Source organism: Microcaecilia unicolor, chromosome 7 (genome assembly GCF_901765095.1).
Source record: "Microcaecilia unicolor chromosome 7, aMicUni1.1, whole genome shotgun sequence".
Classification (NCBI taxonomy): domain Eukaryota; kingdom Metazoa; phylum Chordata; class Amphibia; order Gymnophiona; family Siphonopidae; genus Microcaecilia; species Microcaecilia unicolor.
In genome coordinates, this window is record NC_044037.1 from 171426764 (window position 1) to 171449650 (window position 22887).

A 22887-nucleotide genomic window follows, 5' to 3' on the forward strand; every position below is an offset into this window, starting at 1 on the left:
ACCACCCTTAAGTATCCGTAATTAAATTACGTACGTGAACTAGATGATACCCAGAAAACATTGCCATGAATTCCTCCTCCCACGCCCATCAGACCCTAACACTCACTGCTGCTGTCTCTCCTCTAGCACACTGGAACGATTTAGCCATCAATGCTGTTTGCTGGAATCGCTGATTTGCCGCTGTCTTTATTAGCCCACACTGGAGGCCAATACAGGAGTCTCTTTTCATCCCATAAGCCTCAGGAGCCAGACTTGTGCACACCTTGACAAGCTGCGCATATGTGCTGGCACACCCTACTGGTCCCAGCCAGACCCCCCCCCCCCCCCTGCAATTCTAAACATACTAAGCTCATTATTCAGTAGCACAGCTTTTCACTCAGTTTTAAACGTGTAACATTTATACGTGTAACAAAAAAGTATATACATTCAGCAGTAAAATTCAGTCACTAAATACAGTGATACATTTGAGTGCCAATGGGAAGATAGTAACTCTAAATGTAAACATCTAGCCTAAATGCTTAAAATTAAATGTGGATTTTCAAAACTGACATTTATATGGATAGTGCTGCTGAAAAGATGTATAACTTCAGATATTTATCTAAAGTTATACATCTTTTCAGCAGCACTATCCATATAAATGTCAGTTTTGAAAATCCACATTTAATTTTAAGCATTTAGGCTAGATGTTTACATTTAGAGTTACTATCTTCCCGTTGGCACTCAAATGTATCACTGTATTTAGTGACTGAATTTTACTGCTGAATGTATATACTTTTTTGTCCTTCCCTTGCCCCCCCCCCACATATTACATAATTTAGATATAAATTAGAGTACTACAAAGGTATTCTGCATTTTTGATAGTTAACGAGGCATCCTATGATTCCAGTGCAGTCCAAGCATCCTAATTTATACATATTTACTTATAATCTTCTCTGAAGTATAACATATTCAGAGAAACCAGGTGTCTCATATATTTATATTTGCTACTAGCTAAATGTTATATTTATGAAAACAAGTGCATAGAGAAAACCCAGGTTGATCTGCCTGCACAGGTAGCCCAAGATATTGCTATAATTAATATAACACATTATTTTAAAGGCCTTATCAATTTAGATAGTTTCAATCTAATTCCTCTTTCTCCTCATGAACTGAGTACCCCAATGGAACCAGGCGTAGCAATACAATTTAACTTAGTGTATAAAGCACTGGCCCTATCAGCCAGCCTTATCAATCCATTGAACAAACAAGAAGATGGGTAGCAGCAGGCTGAGAACCAGGGTAGCCAGAGTTCAACTCTTGCTTCTTCCACTAATGCTTTTTGTGACCTTGGCCAAGTTATTTCACCCTCAATTGTTTCAGGTACAAACGTAAATTGAAGCCCACTTAGGCAGGGAAATACTCACTTGTGGGTTACTGCCTTCCTGGCTGGAAATCTTAGAGTCCTATGATTAATCAAGTGAACACCATATAAATCTAGTGAGAAGCTGCACTGAAAAATACTGCACCCAGTTCAAACCAAAATGACTGGTATTCAGCCTAGTCTGTTTCCAATAAATTAGGCAGAATGCTTCAAAGAACATTAGAAAAAAAAGGAATTAAATGCTAATTTAACCTATAAATGGAATATAGTTTACAGGAAAGCAATTGGATTAGTGTGGCAAACAGACCACACATCACTAGCTACACTAGGCCTCTTTAGAACAAGACATGCTGTGAAATCACAGGTAATCTTAGACCAGGCATGCTACACATGTAAATTGTTAAGAAACCTTGGAATAAGCTTTACAAATATGAAGTTTCTCAGGGACAGTGAATGTATGTTTCTACTGAAAGTCAGGTAGTGCAACAAAAATGTTCCCTGTGCAATACATCAAGTACTTCATCATGAAAAGGCATTAATATAGCTATTAACTGAGCAATTAGTAACCAGCATGTTTACCTTGATAGCTTTTTAAAATCTCCCAAACTGCTTTTTGTTTTCTCATTCAGAGTTCGAAAAGCATTAAGCTGTTCTTTGATGTTTAAAAGCCACTCCTCAGGCTGTCTGGCGGAGTTTTGCTGCCGTTCTAGGTTCATTAGGCACACCTGAAACCCCTCACACCAACTGTGCTTTATATTTTGGCATATACAGTGTCCTACAGGGTATGTGATGTTGAGAAGCTACATTGTTTCCTGAAATGTACACCAGACAGGCAGCAGTCTTGCTGAAAAGGGTATTTCAAATTACACTGTTGGAATCAATAGCCCTGGGTGAGACGTAACAACAACAGTCAATCACTGGGGCTCCTAAGTGTTGTATTCAGTTTCTCCTGAAGAGATCTGGCTCAGACGCTTGCTAGATCCCCACAATTTCCAAGAAAGCTGACTGGGTCGCACCTGTACAGAGGAATTCGGGTGGAGGAGAAAGAGGAAAAATAGGAAATCACTAAAGGTATCCAACACATGACTATCAAAGAGTAATACATATACAATTCAAAAACAAGTCTGTAGAATACTGATAAACAAGGGTCACTACACTGCACTGAATTATAAATTGAGGTTTTTCATTTCATGAATTATTTCATGCACTTTGCCTAGAAATTTCAGCAAATCATGGCACAAAACTAGCTTCACTTCAGTTTCCCCCCCCCCCCCCCCCCCCTTGGTAGTTCTATCCTGCTCCTTTGGGCTTCCAGCTTAGAACCAGCTTCCACTGGGCTATGGCACCATTAGCTTTTATTCATCAATATCAGTTTTTTTCCCCTCCAACTTCTCATTAGTCCAGCCTTTCTAGCACCAATTCTTGACAGGGGACCAGATATCAAGCCTCTCTCCTAATCTGTATTTGTGTGACCTAAGTCTAATTATTAGGTATTGCTGCTGAGTGATAGCTTGGACTCCTCCTCAGCAGCATCCCCAGGCTTTGCTAGACAAGGGAAAAAAAGACATCACTCAGAATCAACCATAGGTCTTGCAGTAGCTCTGCTTCTGGGATCAATTGTCATACTACCTACAAAGCCACAAAAATACTTGGGTATTCTCTGAACCTGTTTTGAAATTATGGATGTATTTTTACTTTAAAAAGTGTTGAAGAAAACAGGGGCGTAGCCAGATAACAGATTTTGGATGGGCCTAGGCAAGAAGTGGGTGGGAACCAAGTATTCTCCCTCCACTACCACCAAAAAAATATCTCAGCTGGTGGGAAAAATGCTTCTTTCCACCTTGGCAGTCTGCAGCAGGCATGTGATGAAAACTGAGCATGTGCAGGTGCCGGTATCATGGAGAATAGCCTTTTCGTTACCATCAAGGGGAAGTCTTCAGTTGGTGGAGCTTGGGATCCCCACCAGCTACCACTAAATGCGTGCTACTGTTGAGTGGACCTTAGCACTAAGTGGGTGCACCCTGGCCCACCTGTGGCTACGCCAATGGAAGAAAAAGGCACCCACAGACACTTTCTGACCAAAACAATGCACATACTTTTGAAATTACATAAGTAAGTCTTAATTCTACCTCTGGAAATGCATCTGCTAAATGCAAGTAAAAATAGGGTTACTATTTTTTGTCCTTAAAAAAAAAGAGGACACTTGCCCCGCCCATACCCCACCCCATTTCACGCCCTCACCCCTTTCATGCCCTCGCCCCGCCCCTTTCCACACCTCACCCCGCCCCCTGTCACATTTTCCACTCCCCCTGGTCACCCCCTCATCTCACCTCCCTTCCCCCCGGCCCCGTCACCACCTCTCCCCTTACTCACGATCTTCCCTGGTGGTCTAGTGACTTCAGGGCAAGAAAAAGCCCCCTCTTTCCTGCCCGGTGCGCTGCTCTGCATCCTGTATGCTGCCTGTGACGGTCTCAGCGAGATTAAAAATTGCCGCCGAGAATTGACGCAGCCTCGCGAGACTTCAATTCTCGGCGGCCATTTTGAATCTCGCCGACACCATAACAGGCAGCATACAGGATGCAGAGCAGCGCGCCGGGCAGGAAAGAGGGGGCTCTTTCCTGCCCCAAAGTCACTAGACCACCAGGGAAGATCATGAGTAAGGGGAGGGGAGGTCCACCGCACGTCAGCGTCAGCCCACCCATTTGTCCAGAAATCTGGACAAATGTAAGCATTTACAGGATGAATAACTCTGCTGGGCAAAGCTACCCAATGAGCAATTCCCAGGTTCCGTTTACAGGAGTCTGGCTAAACCAACTTCCTAGCTCTGTCCAGGGGTTATATATTATAAAGGAACCTGGCTGTTCTGGGCCTACACCAGAACTTTTCTTCTGTTAGAGAGAACTGGAATAAAAGTAAAGTCACTGCTGTGAAATATATCTGGACAAATGGGCAGGCTGGCCAAAACCCATCCGGACGCCCGGACATGTCCTCAAAAAGAGGGCATGTCCGGGTAAATCCGGACGTATGGTAACCCTAGATAAAAAGTATGTGTGTTTTACCTACACATAGGATGGACAGTTTTCAATCTTTTGTTCACTGCCTAGGGTGAATCCCTTCATTATCCAAGCTGTCAGAAACTTTTATATAAGTTAGTTTATCCTGCAGGATTTTCTTACTGGGGTGCCAGATGGTGGAACTCACTACCTAAAAACCTAAGATGCATGAACTACTATTTAGGGTTCAAACATGTAAAAGCTTTTCTCTTCAGGAAAATTTACTCTGAGGACAGTAATTGAAGCTGAGGGCCCTGTTCACTATATATTCCTATGGGTGTCTCTAGCATTAGCGTGCGCTAAAAACACTAGCACTCCTATAGTGTGGCTTAGTAAACAGGGCCCTGAATGCTGTTAGCTCTGTTCCTCCTCTCTTTCAAAATATCTTGATGTAATGTTTCTATTTTAAATTTGTAAGCCACACTAAACCAAAAGCATTTTGGAAAATTGTGGGATATAAATGTTGTTGTCAATAAATGCCCATAAATAAATAGCCCAATCTGCATGCAAAACACTGTTTACTTAAGGGACTGTCTCTGGATATTATCCTCCTTTTGTCACATTATTGAATTGATTGTATTTTGTTTGACACATTATATTTAGTCTAGTTTAGTTGATCTGGAACTTACTCGGTTTTGATGTTGAAGTTACACATTTATCTGAGAAAAAAGTTCTTTTCTAAAAATAAAATAACTTAAAACTTGAACTACTAATCTGCAATAGACCATGACAAGAAGGAGCATTCACTTAAGCCTTGGTCACTGTGAATTATTTTTTGGTAATTGTAATAACTGCATAAAATTAGTATTTACTGAAAACAGTAGCTACTTGAGATGTGTATCACCTGACATCATTGTCCAGTTAGGTATAACAGTTTACCCATCTGCAGTGTTTTTTAATCATCTGGATAATATGTTTTTATATATAAGGTCTTTCAAAATCCTAGTCTAGTACCTGTATGACTTTTGTAGTGGTACAGAATTTGCTTATGAATACAAAGCATAATGATAGTGTATTACTGAAGCACTTAACACAAAGGGCACTTCCTTAGTGTCCAACCCAGACCAGTCCAGAACCTGTGAGTTATGGATGGAAAGAGAAAAACAAAGGAGTTCTGTGTGATTCACTGTGCAGCCTGGAATGCTCAGTATTTCTCTGTCCCCAGCAGAAGGACACTGGTTTAATCCTGCAGTTCTGAATGAGTTCTGGAAAAGGGCTCCTGGGCCAGTTGGAGAACTTGCACCCAGATGAGAAATGGGAAGCTTCAAAAATCATCTTTTACACACAAACACACAAAATGAAGCCAAATTTGGGGGCATCTTAGAGGAGGCTGAGAATCCTCCCCACCCATTTCTCCTTTGTTACTAATTCTCTTATTCCTGAGAAGAAAGGAGTCTTGTTACACTTGTCAGCTAGACACTGAAAGTAAGGGAATAGTTTTTATTTCCTCCATTCAGTTTCTTCTAAATTAAGTCTGGGGAGTTATTTGGGTAGCTGTTGGGCTCAATCTCTCATCACTTACGAATTCCCAAGATAGCCTGCGTATTCAGCTAAATACACTCAACTTTACAGAGACTTGGCGTTAAGAGTTCCATGCTAGGTTGTAGCATTGACAATAGTATACCTAGGTTAGCTGCCAACCGGGGCGAGTCACTGCTATGCCCCCCGGTGCTATGCCCTCTTGGTGCATCACTCCCGCTTCTCCTAGAAGAGCATCACCCACCTCCCCCTCCTCTGAAGTACATCATCCTCACCACCTGGGGGTGCAAGGAGCAGTCGCATATCTATCGCTGGTCCCCTGCCCCAGAACAGGAAGTAACATCAGAGGGGGCAGAAAATCGGCAGAGCTGACAGCCATGTGACTACTCCATGCACCCCACCCTTGGCACACTACTGAGTATCGGCCTCAGTTTATCCAACCAACATGCCTGAAGTAACATCTGGAAAACTCTTGCTTGTCGGTCCCTGCAGGACAGGCACACAGCTGTGAGAGAGTGGTGTTCTTGTTCTGGTTTCTCTGCAGCATCTGATCAAGGGGAGAGCTCTGCAATGGGGGGGGGGGGGGGTGGAGTGGGGGGGGAGGGGTACCTATTTAGATGTCACTTTCTTAGTCATGTATAAAAAAAAGCGGGGGGGAGTCTGAAGTCTCTTCCCCTCCTCTCCAACTTGTCTCCTGCTGTTTCAACAAGTCTTTAAGCTGATATAATTTCTGAGAGTTTTCCTGTGCTTCAACTGGGGTTTCATTAGTGCATGGGAGGGACCTTCCCTTGGTTTTCCACCTGCTGTCAGGGAAGCTCAGACAGTGGATGTTAAGCCACAGCACCGGAGACCCATTCCAACTAGGCTGCAGCACTGGCCTCCATTTATTTTCTAGCAAGTGCACCTGAAGTATCTGGTAGCTTCAGCAGCAAGGCAGAGCCTAGCAGATTGCTGCTACCAGTGTAGAGGCAGGCAGAGCCAGCAAGGGAGTGTATTTCGTATAGTACTATACCATCTCCACAGAATGTGGAATCAGCCCTGCAGAAAAACAGTGTGGACAAAATGGGGGTTTTCTTCTCTGCATTAATCAGACCCACAAAACGCAGGAAGACCTGCATTTTTTTCACAGAGCATATCTGGTGTTTTTCCAGTCTTGGGTTCGGTTGATGAAATTACCAGGCCAGAGGAGAATTTTCATAGTTCATCTCCAGCTGCTACTCATCTGCTCACAGCTCCAACAGGTACCTGGAAGCAGTTGAAACTCTTTTTCATAATTGGTCCTTTTTGTTTAATTTCTACAGTTCACAATGAGCAATCCTCTACTTATCAAAGTAGGTGTCTTCATGTTCTGGATGGTGAGGACTTCTTTAAGAAGATTGATGGCTGTATTTCACAGTGAAGTTCCTTTGTGATCTAGATCTGCTTCCTATCCAGAACAACTGGAAGAAGGTAACCTCCCCTACAGGAGAGATGATTTAATGGCAATCTGCAATGTCACAGTGAGGATCTTCCAACTTATCTCCAAAACACTAGATGTTTGAGTATTACAGTCACCCTGGCTCAGGACTCACTGGAATCAGTAGACCGCATTTTAGTTAATAGAAATGGTTCCTAAGCATTTTCAGATCTTTCAACTGAATATGATGCAAGACCATATTGAAGTTTTGTCTTCTACTCCCTTAGGAAAGACAGAAGCTAGAACTACAACTGGGTGCCTTGTTGATTGCTGTCTCTGAAGAGTGCAATTCCTGTGGAAGGAGGCTCGGACTTAAAGGATATGCAACATCAGATATAAGCATCTTGCTAAGGATATAAAAAGACTAGAAGCAATCCAGAAGAAGGTGACAAAAATGATATGGGGCTTGCGCCAAAAGCCGTATGAGTAAAGACTGGAAGACCTGAATATGCATAGCTCAGAGGAAGGAAGGGACAGAGGAGATATGATACAGATGCTTAAATACTAGAAAGGCATAAATATAGAAACAAATCTTTTCCAGATAAGGGGAAACAGTAAAGCTAGAGGACATGAGCTGAGGTTGCGGGGTGGTAGACTTTAGAGTAATGTCAGGAAATTCTTTTTCATGGCGAGGATGGTTAATGCCTGGAATGCCCTTGGTAGACATAAAATCAGTGACGGAATTCAAAAAGGCTTGGAATGAACATAGAAGATCTGTAATTAGAAAATGGATGGTAGTAAACACCCCCCCCCCCCCCCCCCCCCCGGCTGCCTCTGTGTGGATATGTGAGTATGCTTAGATAGCGACTTTGGCTGTGAAGAACTAAGGCCAGTGCCAGGAAGGCTTTGTAGGTCTGTGTTCTGTATATGGCAATCTAGTTTAGGATGGGCTGGAAAGGGCTTCAACAGCAACTTCAGTAGCTGGAACCGAGAACAGTGCTGGGCAGACTTTCATAGTCTGGGTCCCTTAAATGACAAGATGGATTTGGATAGGCTGGAGTGTGTTTTGACAAAACTCCAGTAGTTGGAACACAAGGACAGAGCCGGGCAGACTTCTATGGTCTATGGCCTAGAAACACCAAAGCAAGACAATGATCAAGTATATAACATCAAGTTCATTGTTGATTTAATCATGAATTGATAATGAGTGTGACTGTTGGGCAGACTGGATGGACCGTTCAGGTCATTATCTGTCATCACTTATTTCTCCATTAAGTTTTAAGTACTTTGCAGTGCTTTGATTCTAAAATTTGTAACTTTTAAGTAATTTGCAGTGCTTCTTTAATAGCTACTATAAGGCTGTGGAATACTTCTAGAAGATGAGTTGCAGGAATCTGTGGATGATTCGCTTATTCAGAAGTGTATAATGTGCATTGCAGATACCCTCTACGATTTGTTCAATGTTTCTGCAAGGACTTTCACTGTACCAGTTTCTGGGAGGAGTCCAGTGAGGCTCTGTTATGGCAAATGTTATGATTTCATTAGAGCTTCTACAATGGCCTTGCTGTACTAGGTTTAGCATGGAGCCTAGTTAGAGGACATCTACAAATACAGAGCCTATGATTCATCAGAGTTTTTGTAAGGGTTATGGCTTCACCAGCTTTTGCAAGGAGTTTAGGTAGGCTCTGTAATTGGTCAGCCATTTGCGCGCGCCTCTAAAACTCATCTTACTGGGCTGTCCTTCAAGATAAGATCCCCCATTTTCTGAACTAAGGTTTCCATGATAACACTCAAAAGCAAATTATCTTAAGATCCCCCATTTTCTGAACTAAGGTTTCCATGATAACACTCAAAAGCAAATTAAGCCACAAAAGTTAATTCAAGCAAGTATTTTAATTGAGGCTAGACAAGTTTCAATACTGTTTCAGGAGTCTCTGGGCTGAATTCTTGACCTTCAAAGAGCAATTTGATCCCTTTCAGGAGTCGGAATTTTGAAAACAACTTTATTGTCAAGTTAGGAATGGAGTTTCTTTCAATTTAGAGGCTTCACAGATGTCAAACTCAAATTAGATCCTACCTAAACCAGTCAGCATCTTCTGCCTGTAGTTATTTGCAAGTCCTGGGTTCTATTGTAGCGACCTTAGTCCTGTTCCATAGGCTTGGACTCCCATGACAATTAAAAAAAAATTAAAATCTTTCCTCAGTTATTGGTCAGCATCACCGTGAAGTCTTGAAGTGGACCTGGACCATCCCATATCCGTGTGCAATGATGTCTTCAATTTTGGAGTCTGTTGTGTAGACTCAGTCTGCACAGTGGAAACAACAGATATGAGTCTACATGGCTGGGTGTCTCACTGTCAAGATCAAGTGCCTCAAAGTACATGGTCCTTGATAGTACTGTCTTATTATTCTTCTAGAACTCAAAGAAGTTCAACTGTGCTTTGCTCTTTTTTCCCCAATAACATAGTAGCAGTTGCATACATCAATAAGCGGGTAGGCACCAAGACGGTAGTCACAGCTCAAGAAACTAATCTTTGATGACCTGGGCAGAACGTCATGTTTCCTGTGATGGGTTGCACTTGATGGGAACTAGCTTATGAGACCTTGCTCTGGTTATCGCCTGACAAAGCATTCCAGATCTAGCTCTCATGACTAGATAGAAAAGCACTAAAGTTACTCATTTTCAGACAGACTCACTAGGTCAGTCCTCGGGGAAGGCATTTCTTTCCCACTTAGGAGCAGGTTATGGAACTAGGCTGGTGAAGCCCATTACACAGGGTCCAGAGGTGTTAAAGGTTGTGGTACTGAGCCCCTCCCTCTGCACCCTCCCCTTGTCCTTGTTGAGATCTGTGCCTGCAGTTTTAAAGAAAATATTTCCTTTACTGTAAGCCTCCTCCTAGACAGCTATAATACTGTATTGGACTGGTACTGATATCCATTAAGTATAGAAAAGGGGACTGATATGCTGCAAGTTAGTTCTAGTGTGTTTTCTGCAGTCTCATTTGCCTTAACATCAGAGCATCCTTTATAAACACACCCTATATAATATGAAAGGAATGCGTAAAGGACTCTTGAAAAATAGTTGTGAAAATATGGAAGGGTTTCATTGAAGGCCCACAAGCAACTGATATGAAGTGCCCACTCTTTCAAAGTGCTATACATAAATGCTCTTTTCACATCATATAACCTTCCATATAATATCAAAATAAACATAATGTGCAAAACTTAGTGCTTAAATAAGTCCAAAACTCAGTCCCACATATACACATTTGCAAATCATCGAAAATGAATGGAAGAATGCCCATATGTTATTTAGAAACCCTTTGATATTTTCATAACTATTTTTCAGGAGTCCGTTACTCATTCCTTTCATATTTTATAGGGTGGGTTTACATAGGATTTATTAGATTTGTGATTATTGGTCATTCTTAACCTCCAAGCAGGTAGGCAATTAGGCATCAATTAGGTAAATACAAGTTCCTTTACCTCTTCTTGCTTCCAATGTGACTGGAGAAACAAAAATAGTTGGCACTTGGTGGGGAAGCTGTGCCAGTTTTCTGTGTTACCTGGTACATTTGGCCTAGTCCGAGACTACTCAGGGAAGAAGGTAGTATGCTCCCTCTTGCCAGTGTTTCTGGGAAGTATTATAGGTCATATGATGCAATTCAGGTTGGACTTCAGAAACTTAGCTGGTGCATTTTTCCATCACTCCTAGACCCACGAGTCTGGCATTCCCTGGGACTTCCTGAGCTTTCTATTTAAGGTTGGGCTTTTCTGCAGCATTCTGCACTGGCGTACCAGCTCCAAGATCCTATTTACCTTTGCAGTTGTTTAGAATAGTTTGAGGCACTGGAGCTGAGGTATATTAGGAACAAGTTGACAGCACATCAGTTGGTGGAGTTTTCTGGTAAGAAAATTTGGGATTTAAAGGCAAGGCTATCACAGATAAGGGTAACACAGTAGGATTCTTGGCTTGGTGGCTGAGGGTGGACTAAATTAGTGTGTACATATTACAGTGGAAAGGGTTACATTTCTGACCACTTCCTTGAACATGTTGGGAATGTCTTTGGACCCAATGCTTCCTTATTTGTTTCAAGGATACAAATTTTGAATACCTCCTTGAGAAAGGGGAGGACGCCATGGGTGTTCAGGCATTGAAAGAAGCAGTAGTTGCCCTTATACTGAAAGAGCAAGATCTGCGGGGAGAGGTTTGCGCAGATTACAGGCAGATTTCTAATCTGTCTATGACGGCAAAATTGTTGGACCAGTTAGTGGCTACACAAATCGCAGATTTATAGCTCAAAATTTCTTAGCTAGGTTTTTATGTAATGTGCCCCGGAGGAACGGAGTGGCTCCTTTGCTTTGGTTACCAATGTGGGAAAGATGTGTTTTTAAATTGCTTTCAATGACATTTAAGGTTATGGTTTTTTTTGTTGTTTTTGTTACATTTGTACCCCGCGCTTTCCAACTCATGGTAGGCTCAATGCGGCAGGCAATGGAGGGTTAAGTGACTTCCCCAGAGTGGTAATCGGCCACAGTTGCTGGTATCTTGATTAGCACAGTATGTGCCTATGCTTCCTTTTTAGTCCTCCTCCAGAGGTCTTTTGGTGTTTCGTAATGCAGCTGTTATGAGAAAAGAGGTATGGAGAGAAAGAGGGCATTTAGGATAAGGGCTGTGTTAGAGTGGGACAAGATGATTGATGAACTTAGGGGGGAGGATTCGGGTTTGTGGTTTAGGAAAGCAGTGAAAGTGCTGCCGTTTCCTCAGTGTTAGGATGATTGTACACCATCTTGATTAGCATTTGGGATTCCAAGGAGAGGGTATATACATTTTTATAAATAAATACATAAATTTGGTTAGTGTCTTCAGATTCTATTATGTTGACCATGGATCAGGTGACACAAGGGACTTGGTTTAGGCCCATAGTATTCTGATCCATTCTCTCTAGAATTTTTTATGGTTCGCTGAATGCTTTAGGCCTCTACCTTGTTCTTCATGAAAATAAAATGAGGATATTTTCTTCCAATGACCTTACTGCAGTGCCTTAGGTCATCAGAGAAAGACATATGAAGAGTATCTTCTTCTTATTCCGTCTGTAGCGCTCAATGCAAGATTATGAAATATTCAAGCAGATTTCTAATTTTGCAATTGCCTTCTACTTCTTTCCATGTTTTTTTGGATTTTTGAATTTCTTCTCAGCTTCTACGAAGGATCCTATCCATCTACATTATATAATCGCCTACTAATCTTGGTTTTTGGAGATGTTTGTAATGACACCCTTTATTTTGATCTTCCATTTAAGCTCTGGGTTGTTGTTTATCATTTGCAATTTACTTTCATTCTCAATCTTTTACTGAATACACATAGGTATAGGAAGCCAATGTTCCTGTCTTAAGGAGGAGTAACATGATCTTATTTTCTTCCACCAGTGTTCAATGTAACCACTATATTCTGCAAAACCCTGAAGGCAGTATATTTCCAGCTGATGTAGTCCAATAAATAAAGCATTACAATAGTCGATAGTTAAGAGGACTAGAGCACGTGTGAGAATACGAGAGCACCGGTTTTTAGAAAAGGGCAAAGGGTATGAATCTGATGAAGGCGGTAGAATCCTTTAGCAACTATTGTTGAGACATGGGCTGACAACGTAAGACCTGTATCAGTGGTAATAACTAAGATCTTGAGAGAATCTGAAACTGGTATAACGGTATCAAGAAGATGCACTTGATTCAGAGTAGGAGAGACTGGAATATGAGAGAATATCATAATCTTCGTTTTCCCTAAATTCAAGTTCATCCTATTAGACTGTATCCAGTGAAGGATCTGATGAAGTTTAGGAGCTAAAGTAGAGAGAGACAATGAGACTAAAGGATCAAAAGATATTAAGATTTGTACATCATCAGCATAAATATTCAGTATGCTTCTATATTAAAATTCCTTTACATTATCTCATTGGATTTTCAGGTAACTCCTGATCCATTTGGGAAACTGTCAGTAGAATATACTAGCTCCTGATCCAGTTGGAGAACTGTGTGCCAGTTTAGCACAGTAGCTCCTGATACAGTTGGAGAACTGTGTGTGAGCAGAGTATAATAATGCCTTCTTGGTATGGGTAATGAATGAAAGTGCCATTTGATCTGAAGGGCAAAAATGAGCTCCAGTGCTTGGTCATTTAAAATACTGGGCATTCTGAGGTTGCGCGGTGCCCTTATGGGATGAATTACACAGATCTACTTTATTTCTCTGTCTCCATCCACTGGTTGACATACATAATACACAGGTACTGGCCTGATCTGAAAGGACTAAAAGTTCAAGAAAATTATAGGTAAGACATAATTTTTCTATTTTGAGTATCAGAATTCAAATTCGTGTCCAATTATAGTTCTTAAACTTATACAGTTGATGGATGTAATATTTTAAAATTCAGCTGGAAGTAAAATGGGCAAAGTCTTGGTCCATCTAACCAAGACCTGGACTTCAAACAAGTTCATTCCCACGATTCTGGCTCCAGATGGATCCCAGGTTCATCACCCCACAGATACAGCTCGGGCTTTATGACTACTTTTCCCAAATGTACACTGCAGCTCCAATCACCCTGGCCCCTTGGCTCGCAACTATTTGGAGGACTCTGGTCTCCCCCTCCTCTTGCCTGAGGCAGAAGCCCAACTCAGTGCATCTCTCTGAGCTGTGGAGGTCCAAAAGCGATAAAAGCGCTGGCTAAAGGAACTACTCCTGGTCCTGATGGTTTTTCCAAGGAATATTATAAATTGTTTTCTCATCATCTTTGTGCACCTCTCACCACTTCTATGAGTATGCAATCTCCCAGGGTGGCCTCCCCCTATACGATAATGAGGCCTTGATTACTTTAATTCTGAAACCTGGTAAGTCTTCTGGTGAACCGGAGTTTTATCAACCCATTTCTCTATTAAAAGTAGACACTAAAATCTTAGTGCATATATTGGCTGATAGACTGGCCGCACATATCCCAGTTTTGGTGGGAGACTATCAGGTGGGATTTGTCTGGGGCCGACATTAGGGTTGAATATTCGTAACATACTCCTCTCCATAGCGCAGCCTCTGCTGCTTGATAGCCTAGACACCAAAAAGGCATCAGGTTTACTGGCCTTATTTGTTTCAGGTCCTCGGGTTTGGAGGGGTGGTTTTTGCAGGCCACACAGACGGAAGCCCTGATGGTCAATGGAGCTTGCAGGTCCTCTTTTGCGATGCAAAAAGGCACATGTCACGGTTGCTCCTTCTCCCCTTATTGTTTTTATTACACCTGAAGCCTTTGTTATACACATTCCATCTTGATCATGGGGTCTCTGGTATTACAATGCTGGGCCAGAGTGTCAAGGTGCTAGCTTTTGCGGATGATCTACACCTTACTCTCGCAATTCCTCAAGCTTCTCTGCCCAAGTTACTGAGTGCCTTGGATGAATAGTTTTATTTTTTTAAGGTTTCATTTAAATCTGCAGACATCCATGGCGCTGCTGATATAGTCCTCTATTAGGGAGGAATGAATGGGTGACTTTCCCTTTCAGTGGGCACCAGATAAACTTAAGTATTTGGGGATATCTCTCCCCCCAGATTTATGTCGCCTATATGCGCTCAACATGGGGACTTTGAGGCTCACCACGCAATGAGTCTTGCAGGGTTGGAGGGCATTGTCCATATCCTTAATTGGTAGACATGCACTTTACAATATGATCCTTGTTCCTAAATGAAATTATGTATTTCAGATACTACCACTTTTCTTACAGTACAAGGATGAACAGTTTTTGTGGAGGTCTTTATCCCTTTATTTATTTGTTGCATTTGTATCCCACGTTTTCCCACCTCTTTGCAGGCTCATGGCTTACAATACATCATAAGTAACAGAAATACATGAAAGTATACATTTAGTGATAACTGAAGGATTTTGGGTAGCATGATAATGATAAAACATGATAGTGTATTAACAAACAAACATAATAAGAAGTAATTTAAGAAATATATAAGAGTTGTATAAAAAAGTATACATTTAGTAGTAGTTGCAGGATCTTGGGTATCATGATAGTGAAAAAGCATGGTAGTGTTTTGGCAAGTAGATATTGTAGAGGTATTTATGGAGGGGCAAGCGTGTTCACCTGCCAATCTGTCAGCTCATGCTTCCACACAAGCAGGAAGCTTGGGCCTTTTCAATATTAAATTATTTGCTGTAGCCAGTTATATGCACCATCTCACTGATTGGTTCAGAGGTGCTTGTTTCTTTTCCTGTACTAGCACAGATTCACATGCTGTGATTACACCATTTTAACTATTGGCTTCAGGCACCAGTGGGTAAGGCAAGGACACCCCCATATTTTGCACCGCTATTTTCATCCCTTTGCAGGGTAGTGGTGTCTCTGCAAATTTCATGGCCTATCTGGGAAAGTGTTACCTTTGTTGCCCATAGTCGGAAATGCAGCCTTCCCTGTGGGAGAGATTTCGTCTGCTTTCTGGCGGTGGCCGACTGGAGGTATTCACTATCTCTACCATGTATTGCAGGACATGGGCCGTCTTAAGCCCCTTGAAGACTTGTGAATCCCTCAGGGTCCGTCTTTTCAGGATTGTTTTGCTAATATTCAACTGCAGCATTATCTTAGAACCTGAGGTATGGGATCATTATAATGAAATGCTTGGTTTGGATGCTCAACTTTCTATCCTCCTAAATTATTACCAAGGCTACCTGCAAGATAAATTCCTGGACAATTACTTTCTCTTGGTTAACAGATGGTCAGAGGAACTTCCCAGGGTACCACACAGTACAAAGTTAGTTTGTTTCTCCAGTGTCTACAGTCTCACTGAGAGCACCACCTTGTGGGAATTACAATATAAATTTTTATTGCAGCTGTACGTTTCTCCTCACAGGGTGTATCGAAGGACTTTGAGACCAGATGACAAGTGTCCCAAGTGCTCGACAAGTGGGGCTCACTTAGGCTATATCTTTTGGTCTTGTCCACCTATTTATGCCTTTTGGACCCAGTTGGTAGGTCATGTTTCTCAGTTCTGGAAGTGTAAATGGACTCCTTCTTCGCTTCATCTATTTGATGTTTTTTTCTGTCCAGGGACATGGCCTTCAGGTTTACGGGCTTTCTTGAAACGTTCTGTGTTGCTGGCAAAGACAACAATCTTGCAACTATGGCTCTCCCCGGAAACCCCGATGGTACCACACTGGAGTTCAGCCATGATTCTACACAGTGCCTTGGAGCGTAAGGGGATATCAGACTTATCCTCCTTGAGGGGAGACAGGTTTCTAAAAACATGGGCATCTTTTTGGAACACGTAGTCTGATTTTGAATGAGTAGGGAGAAACACATTTGCATTTGTTGGGGGAAAGGTAGTTCATATTGTTGCAATTATTCTGGCATTGTATTAGAATGATTGGTGTTTGGGTTTGTATTTGTTGCCAATAAAATAATATTTGAGAAAAAAACAATTCTGCTGGAAGTAAACAAACCTCATAAGGAAGTTTGGTGAAAAGTGTTTCATAGGATATTGGAAGTATGTAAAAAAAAATGAAAATACTTGACACTTCCCTGGGTTTGGCAAGTTGAGTGGTTTCTGGTGGGATAAATAAAATTTAGATATAATTAAGTCTTCAGCACTGTTTCCTTGATTGTCAGTCTCCTGCTGTTTTTAGGCATTTCAATATGTGCAGACAGCAGTAGAACAGTTAATAATATTGATTCCTACCCATATGAGACAGATAAACACACTCTCTTTTATCTTTGAAGAAAGAACTGATACTGCATCCCTGCTGCTATGAAATACACACAGCAACAGAGCCTTGAATTCAGTTTGAGTGGTAAGAACTCACCGAGACCCAAGATATGTCCAATCAGACAGATGCACAGGTAATTTTCACTTGGTCAGGAAATAAACTGCCTTCTCATTTTACCCAAAGGGATGTCCTTTTAATAAGGACAAAACCTTTGCTGAAAAGATACACACCCATGTATCACATTCATATTTATAAATGTGATATGTGAAAAGTAATTTATAAAGGCATGTCAAAACTGGCTGCTGAAGGGCATTTGTCACCTGAAGGCTGAGAGAGTTCCTCTGAATAATCTTCTTTTTACTTTATTCAAACAAAAATGATTGCTATCTGAATAATGTGTTTCAGTTCATCTGAAGAAAAGAAAACTGTGTAGGCATTGTGTGCTTAAGTTCTTGTCAATGATGTATTTCAAGGTAAAATTATGTATCATACCTGATAATTTTCTTTCCATTAATCATAGCTGATCAATCCATAGACTGGTGGGTTGTGTCCATCTACCAGCAGGTGGAGATAGAGAGCAAACTTTTGCCTCCCTATATGTGGTCATGTGCTGCCGGAAACTCCTCGGTATGTCGATATCAAAGCTCCATCCGCAGGACTCAGCACTTAGAGAATTACACCCACAAAGGGACACTCTGCCCAGCTCACCACCGCCGAAACGGGGGAGGGGAATTAACCCAGCTCATCCCCAGACAAGTGGGGGAGGGGAATCCGTCCAGCTCATCCCCGCGGAGCGGAGGGACACCACCCTGCCGATGCGGGGGGATCTGGCTTATCCTGCAACCGCAACCGCGGGAGGAGCTGACTGACCCTAACACCGCCGAAGCGGGAGGGGTACAAAGCTGCCCTACAGCCGCACGAAGCGGGAGGGAGTGCCGGCAGAATTTAAGTCTCAATCCAGCCCCGTAAAACGGAGGGGAGAGGAATGCAGCAGCTCACTGTAACACAAACTCGTCTCAACTCTTGAAGAATCCAAGTGAAAAACTTGAACACGAAGTCCTCCTGAAGTAACTGAAGACTAAACTTGAACCTAAAATTCAACCAGAATATAAACAGTACAGATATCTGGGAGGGGCTATGGATTGATCAGCTATGATTAATGGAAAGAAAATTATCAGGTATGATACATAATTTTACCTTCCATATCATCATGCTGATCAATCCATAGACTGGTGGGATGTACCGAAGCAGTACTCACCCAGGGCGGGACATTGAAATCCCTGACCTCAACACTGAAGCTCCAAACCGGGCCTCCGCCCGAGCAGCCACAGTCAAGCGGTAATGCTTGGAGAATGTATGGGCCGATGCCCAAGTTGCCGCCTTGCATATCTCTGCCAAGGAGACAGACCCGGCCTCTGCCATCGAGGCCGCCTGACCTCTAGTGGAGTGAGCCTTCAGCTGGATAGGCGGCACCTTCCCCGCGGCCACATAAGCCGCTGCAATGGCTTCCTTGACCCATCTTGCCACTGTAGGCTTAGCAGCCTGCAGACCCTTACGAGGACCTGCAAACAGGACAAACAGATGATCCGATTTCCGGAAATCATTGGTCACTTCCAAATATCTGATGATAACTCGTCTCACATCCAGATATTTGAGAGCAGAGAATTCCTCTGGGTAGTCCTCCCTACGAAAGGAAGGGAGACAGAGCTGCTGATTCACATGGAAGCGAGAAACAATCTTGGGCAGGAAGGAAGGCACTGTGCGAATAGTCACTCCTGCCTCAGTGAACTGCAGAAAAGGCTCTCGACATGAGAGTGCCTGGAGCTCGGAAACTCTTCTGGCTGAAGTGATAGCCACCAAAAAGACTGCTTTCAACGTCAGGTCTTTCAGAGATGCCCTAGACAAGGGTTCAAAAGGCGGCTTCTGCAAGGCTCTTAGCACCAGGTTGAGATTCCACGCAGGCACCACTGAGTGCAGAGGAGGGCGCAGGTGATTAACTCCCTTGAGAAAGCGCACCACATCTGGCTGCGAAGCCAAGGAAGCACCCTTCAGGCGGCCTCTGAAGCAAGCCAGAGCCGCTACCTGGACTTTAAGGGAACTGAGCGACAGGCCTTTCTCCAGACCTTCTTGCAGGAATGCCAACACTGAAGAAATTGGAGCAGTGAAGGGAGAAAGTGAGCCTGCTTCACACCACGCTGCAAAGGTACGCCAAACCCTGGCGTAAGCAGTAGAAGTAGAGCGCTTCCTCGCTCTCAGCATAGTGGCGATGACCTTGTCTGAGAAGCCCTTCTTTCTCAGACGCTGCCGCTCAATAGCCTGGCCGTAAGACCAAAGGGGGAGGGATCCTCCATCACCACGGGACCCTGATGTAACAGGCCCTGCTCCACTGTCAGCCGCAGAGGATTGTCGACAGAGAGCCTGATCAAGTCCGCATACCAGGGACGTCTGGGCCAGTCCGGACCCACCAGGATTATCCGGCCCGGATGCTTTGCCACCCGGTCTAGCACCCTGCCCAACATGGGCCAGGGCGGGGACACATAGAGAAGCTCTTGTGTCGGCCACTGTTGGAGAAGAGCATCTACTCCCAGGGATCGAGGGTCCTGTCCTCTGCTGAAAAAGCGCGGCACTTGGCAATTGGCCGATGACGCCATAAGATCTAGGCTCGGCTGGCCCCAGCGCTTCGTGATGTCCAAGAACGCCTGAGCAGATAGCTGCCACTCTCCGGGCTCCAAGGTATAGCGACTGAGAAAGTCCGCCTTGACATTCATGACTCCGGCAATGTGGGCCGCTGACAGCTGTTCCAGGTTCGCTTCCGCCCACTGGCATAGATTCATGGCCTCCTTGGCTAGAGGGGCGCTCTTGGTACCTCCCTGGCGGTTGACATAGGCCACAGCCGTGGCATTGTCCGACAGGACCCGTACTGGCTTCAACGCCAGTACCGGGATGAACTCCAAAAGCGCCAACCGAATGGCTCTGAGTTCCAGGAGGTTGATAGACCACTTTGCCTCTGCAGGAGACCAGAGCCCCTGCGCTGTCCTTCCCAAGCAGTGGGCTCCCCAGCCCGACAAAGAGGCGTGCGTCGTGACAACAATCCACTCCGGGGTCACCAGAGGCATTCCTGCAGACAACTTGTCTGTCTGCGTCCACCAGCTCAGCGCCTTGCGCACTGCTGGGTCCAAGGGAAGGCGCACAGCATAATCCTCCGACATCGGAGTCCAGCGCTGCAGCAGAGAGTGTTGTAGTGGTCTCATATGAGCCCTGGCCCAGGGCACTACTTCCATCGTGGCCGTCATAGAGCCCAACAGCTGCACATAGTCCCAAGCCCGAAGAGGAGAGGCTAGAAGGAACTGGTCCACCTGAGCCTGAAGCTTGACAATCCGATTGTCTGGCAGGAACACTCTGCCCACTTGGGTGTCGAATCGAAACTCCCAGATACTCCAGGGACTGAGTTGGGCGCAGCTGGCTTTTCTCCCAGTTGATGATCCACCCCAGGGAGCTCAAAAGAGCAACCACCCGGTTCACAGCTTTGCCGCACTCTGCATAAGAGGGGGCTCGGATCAACCAGTCGTCCAGATAAGGATGGACTTGTACTCCTTCCTTCTTCAGGAAGGCCGCGATGACCACCATTACTTTGGAGAAGGTCCGCGGAGCAGTAGCCAACCCGAACGGGAGGGCTCTGAACTGGAAGTGTCGGCCCAGGACTGCAAAACGCAGGAAGCGTTGATGAGGCGGCCAGATGTCCAAGGATGCCATGTACTCCCCTGCCTTCACTGCCGCTATAACAGAGCGGAGAGTCTCCATTCGAAAGTGCCGAACTTTCAAGGCCCGATTGACCCCTTTGAGGTCGAGGATAGGCCGTACAGAACCTCCTTTCTTTGGTACCACAAAGTAAATGGAGTAACGCCCCTTGCCAAGCTGATTTTCTGGCACCGGAACGACCGCACCCAGGCGGATCAGATTGTCCAAGGTCTGCTGCACTGCCACAGCTTTGACCGGAGACTTGCAGGGAGAGAGTACAAACCCGTCTCTGATGACTTCCAGCACCCAAGCGTCTGAAGTTATTGTGGTCCACTCGCCCAGAAACGAGGACAGCCGTCCTCCAATCTGCACTGGGGCGTGGACCAAGGCCCCATCATTGGGTACGAGACCCTGGGGGAGGACCGGAGGGAGCACCTCCGGGACGGCGGTCTCTGCAAAAGGAATGCTGCTTGGGGGAGAAGTTCCTCTTGAAGAAAGAGGGGGCAGAGGAGCCCGACCTGCCCGGGCGGTACCGACGGGCTTCCTGAAACCGTCCTCTGGAGGTACCGGGGCGAGTACTAGCCCGAGCCCTGACCTCTGGTAACTTCTTGCCCTTAGACGTGCCGAGATCGGTCACGATTTTGTCCAGCTCGACCCCAAAGAGCAGCTTGCCTTTAAAAGGCAACCTAGCCAGGCGGGATTTAGAGGCGTGGTCAGCAGACCAATGCTTCAGCCAAAGCCACCGCCGCGCAGAGATTGTCTGAGCCATGCCTTTAGCTGAGGCCCTCAAGACATCATACAGCAAGTCTGCCAAATAGGCTAAGCCCGATTCCAGGGCTGGCCAATCAGCCCTCAAGGAATGAACCGAGGGGGAAGCCCGCTGCACCATAGTCAGGCACGCCCTGGCCACATAGGAGCCGCAAACTGAGGCCTGCAAACTTAAAGCAGCCGCCTCAAAGGACGACCTTAAGGCCGCCTCCAATCTTCTGTCTTGGGCGTCCTTTAGGGCCGTGCCACCTTCCACCGGCAACGCCGTTTTCTTAGTCACCGCAGTGATTAAAGAATCCACGGTAGGCCACAGATAGGCCTCACGTTCACTTTCAGGCAAAGGATAGAGGCGGGACATAGCCCTAGCCACTTTAAGGCTCGCTTCCGGGACATCCCATTGAGCCGAAATTAAGGTGTGCATGGCATCATGCACGTGGAAGGTTCTAGGCGGGCGCTTCGTCCCCAGCATAATGGCAGAGCCAACAGGGGATGAGGGAGAGACGTCCTCCGGAGAGGAAATCTTCAAAATGCCCATGGCCTGCACTAACAGGTTGGGCAAATCCTCTGAGCTAAAGAGCCGCGCTGCAGAGGGGTCATCCGCTCCATCCGAGCGGGGATCCGTCTCCTCCAAGGAATCCGCAAAGGACCGTTGGGAGAACTCAGATACGCTGCCCTCATCTACATCGGAGGAGACAAAGTCCTCCAAGACCTGGGAATCAACCCGAGGGCGTTTACCTCCGGGGGCCTCAACCTCTTTACCAGACGAGGGAGCAGGGGCAGCGTTTTGCATAAGGAAGGCCTGATGCAGCAGCAAAACAAACTCGGGGGAGAAACCCCCCAGACTGTGCACTTCCGCCGCCTGGGCTCCAGCCCTAGACGCACCCTCAACCGGCGCTCGCAAGAGCGGGGGAGAGACATGCTGCGCATCCAAGATGACGTCCGGTGCGACACTCCGCGAAGGTGCCGCGCGGGAAGAACGGCGCTTAACTTTAGCCGCTTTTGTGCCGTCGCCCAAATTAAGGGCGTTCATGGCATCAATGTCTCCTACCTCAAGGGCGGTCCAAGAAGAAGCCGTCCGAGCCGCGTGGCCGGCCAAGATGGCGGAGGCGAGCAGCGGGGGATGGGCGTTTATGGCGGGAAAAACCGCCACACCGGAGGAAGGACCGGGACACTCATCGGTCACGAAACTGTCACCCAACAAGGGCGAATCAGACTTTAAGACCCCCGCATCCCCTCTAGAAGCGCCCAAGCGATCCGGGGAGCGACTCTTTGCGCCCTCGCCCTCCGACGCCATAGGCCATGTGGAGATCAATCGGGGAACCCCCTGCCCGCTATAAAAAGGTAAAAATT

The 22887-nt window shown here is 45.1% G+C and overlaps 1 protein-coding gene and 1 long non-coding RNA gene across 2 annotated transcripts in view; one reads left to right on the top strand and one right to left on the bottom strand.

The window, feature by feature from the left end:
• The first annotated feature begins 1323 nt into the window (after positions 1-1323).
• On the top strand, positions 1324-18036 carry LOC115473774. The gene is made up of 3 exons (XR_003942746.1): positions 1324-1405; positions 16159-16164; positions 18026-18036. It is a non-coding gene; the product is annotated as an uncharacterized LOC115473774 (long non-coding RNA).
• NBEAL1 (neurobeachin like 1) overlaps positions 1402-22887 on the bottom strand; it is a 502828-nt gene continuing 481342 nt past the window's right edge. Inside the window, 1 exon segment of the mRNA XM_030208867.1 lies at positions 1402-2376. Within this exon segment, the coding sequence (XP_030064727.1) occupies positions 2287-2376 (90 nt within the window). The 3' untranslated portion in view covers positions 1402-2286.